Here is a 1,694-nt window from a genome sequence, read left to right on the forward strand (position 1 = left end):
GGGGGGCGGTCAAAACTTGGCAATGAGCGAATTACGACATTCTGTTTGCCTAAGAATGGTTTTTAATGGTTCCTGCAAATGTATTATAACAAAAATGATAATTATAATACATGAGCAAGAAAACAGTTTAAAAGACAAATGTTAATTTTGAGCTGAGAAATCCGTACAGGTTCAACATAATATTTCATTTGGGGTTCATTTTCTTAATTAAGTGATTGAAACGCAAGTTATTATTTATTTAACCTAGAAAATGTTATTATTTTAAGCGCATACGTTGTAGTAAAAAACAGACAGGAAAATAATGTAGAAATTATGTTAAAACATAACTGTTTGCTGTTAAGTGTGTCTGAATATTAAAAACCCCACAAACAAACAAACTAACAAAAAAAAATAGCAGCAAAAGACTGGCTTGAAAAAAGAACGACAAAGGTCAATTTTGCTGTACATACAACTACTTTACGCTGACCCAATAAAGTAAACAATCTAATATGCTGCTTTCATTTTCCTCCCCATATAAAAGTTGCACAAACAAAGTCAAATTGACACCTTCATGTACACAAATAAGATGGATTTTTAGAAGAAAAAAAAAGGCCCAACTTTTGTCCACCCACCTTCAACATAACAATTCCTCAGTAAATTGTTCAGGTTACCAAAAAATGGCGTGGCCGTCTCACAACAGTCAACCTCCACAGCTCAATGGTTATTGATTTCAATTAGATAAACATGCTACCGCCTCCTACTCAACCACTAGTATATATGGGGGAAAAGACAAGTGTTCCTTACACCCACGAACTTTCCTTCATGATAGCATTTGTGCACTCGAACTTCAAAGTCACATTTGAAACCCCAGAAGACAACTGATCGATATGAAATATCAGCACTTTTAAATATAAAAGTCATGTCTTATCTCCAGTAATCTTCACCAGCCCGTCGGAAGAGCAAGTCGACTTTTACTTTTGGGATACGGCAGAGCAGTTCAGACAGGAAACCCCGCTCAGTCTGAAGAAATAAAAATTAGCAGTAACGCTTAGAGCAGAAACTTGATAACGATGGGAACATCTTTCCAGATACTCGCTGCTTTCGCTGTAGCCTTATGTACAGCATCCCTGACAGGAGCGCAAGGTATTGTTTTTGTTCTGGTTCTTGCGTTTTCCCGTCTATCTCTGTTTCCAACCAAAGCAGTTTTTATCATCTTCAACAAGCTATTTTGCCCAGTTAAAGTAGTTTTTAATATTTTTTCATCACCTGGCTATGCAGAAAATCTTCTACGAGACTACGAGACAACAGACTAAAAATGTAAAACAAATCAATAACCACGTATGTGATTAAATACTTGATTCATGCTTCTTTTCTCACACTGGCCTATTCCTTGTGGTGTCATAATAACATATTATGATTGAAGGGCTTCCTAACAGTCGAACCGGATCAGAAGGTAGACAGTTGGTGCGTTGGTCTTCAAGCTAATGCGTCGAACTTACATTCATGAGAATTGGTTTTCGATCATCACAGTGCTAACTAATACACCGTAGGCCTACCCGTCAAAGAAATACTTTTCTCAATTTCTCTCTGTTTGCGAAGCTACAAAAGTATCTTGGCTATTAGCAGAAACACATTATGAAAGGTCATGTCAGCTCTCTTTTATAGTCATAAAAAAACAACAACAACAGCAACAACACCAGCAACAACAACCCCCC

At 36.9% G+C, this 1,694-nt stretch overlaps 1 protein-coding gene across 1 annotated transcript in view; it reads left to right on the forward strand.

Annotated features, from left to right (window-relative positions):
- The first annotated feature begins 1,049 nt into the window (after positions 1–1,049).
- LOC101864479 (trypsin-1-like) overlaps positions 1,050–1,694 on the forward strand; it is a 5,342-nt gene continuing 4,697 nt past the window's right edge. Inside the window, exon 1 of the mRNA XM_005107197.3 lies at positions 1,050–1,122. Coding sequence (XP_005107254.1) covers positions 1,050–1,122 — 73 coding nt within the window. The remainder of the gene's footprint in view (positions 1,123–1,694) is intronic.

Source organism: Aplysia californica, unplaced genomic scaffold, assembly GCF_000002075.1.
Source record: "Aplysia californica isolate F4 #8 unplaced genomic scaffold, AplCal3.0 scaffold00584, whole genome shotgun sequence".
In the NCBI taxonomy this organism is placed as follows: Eukaryota; Metazoa; Mollusca; class Gastropoda; order Aplysiida; family Aplysiidae; genus Aplysia; species Aplysia californica.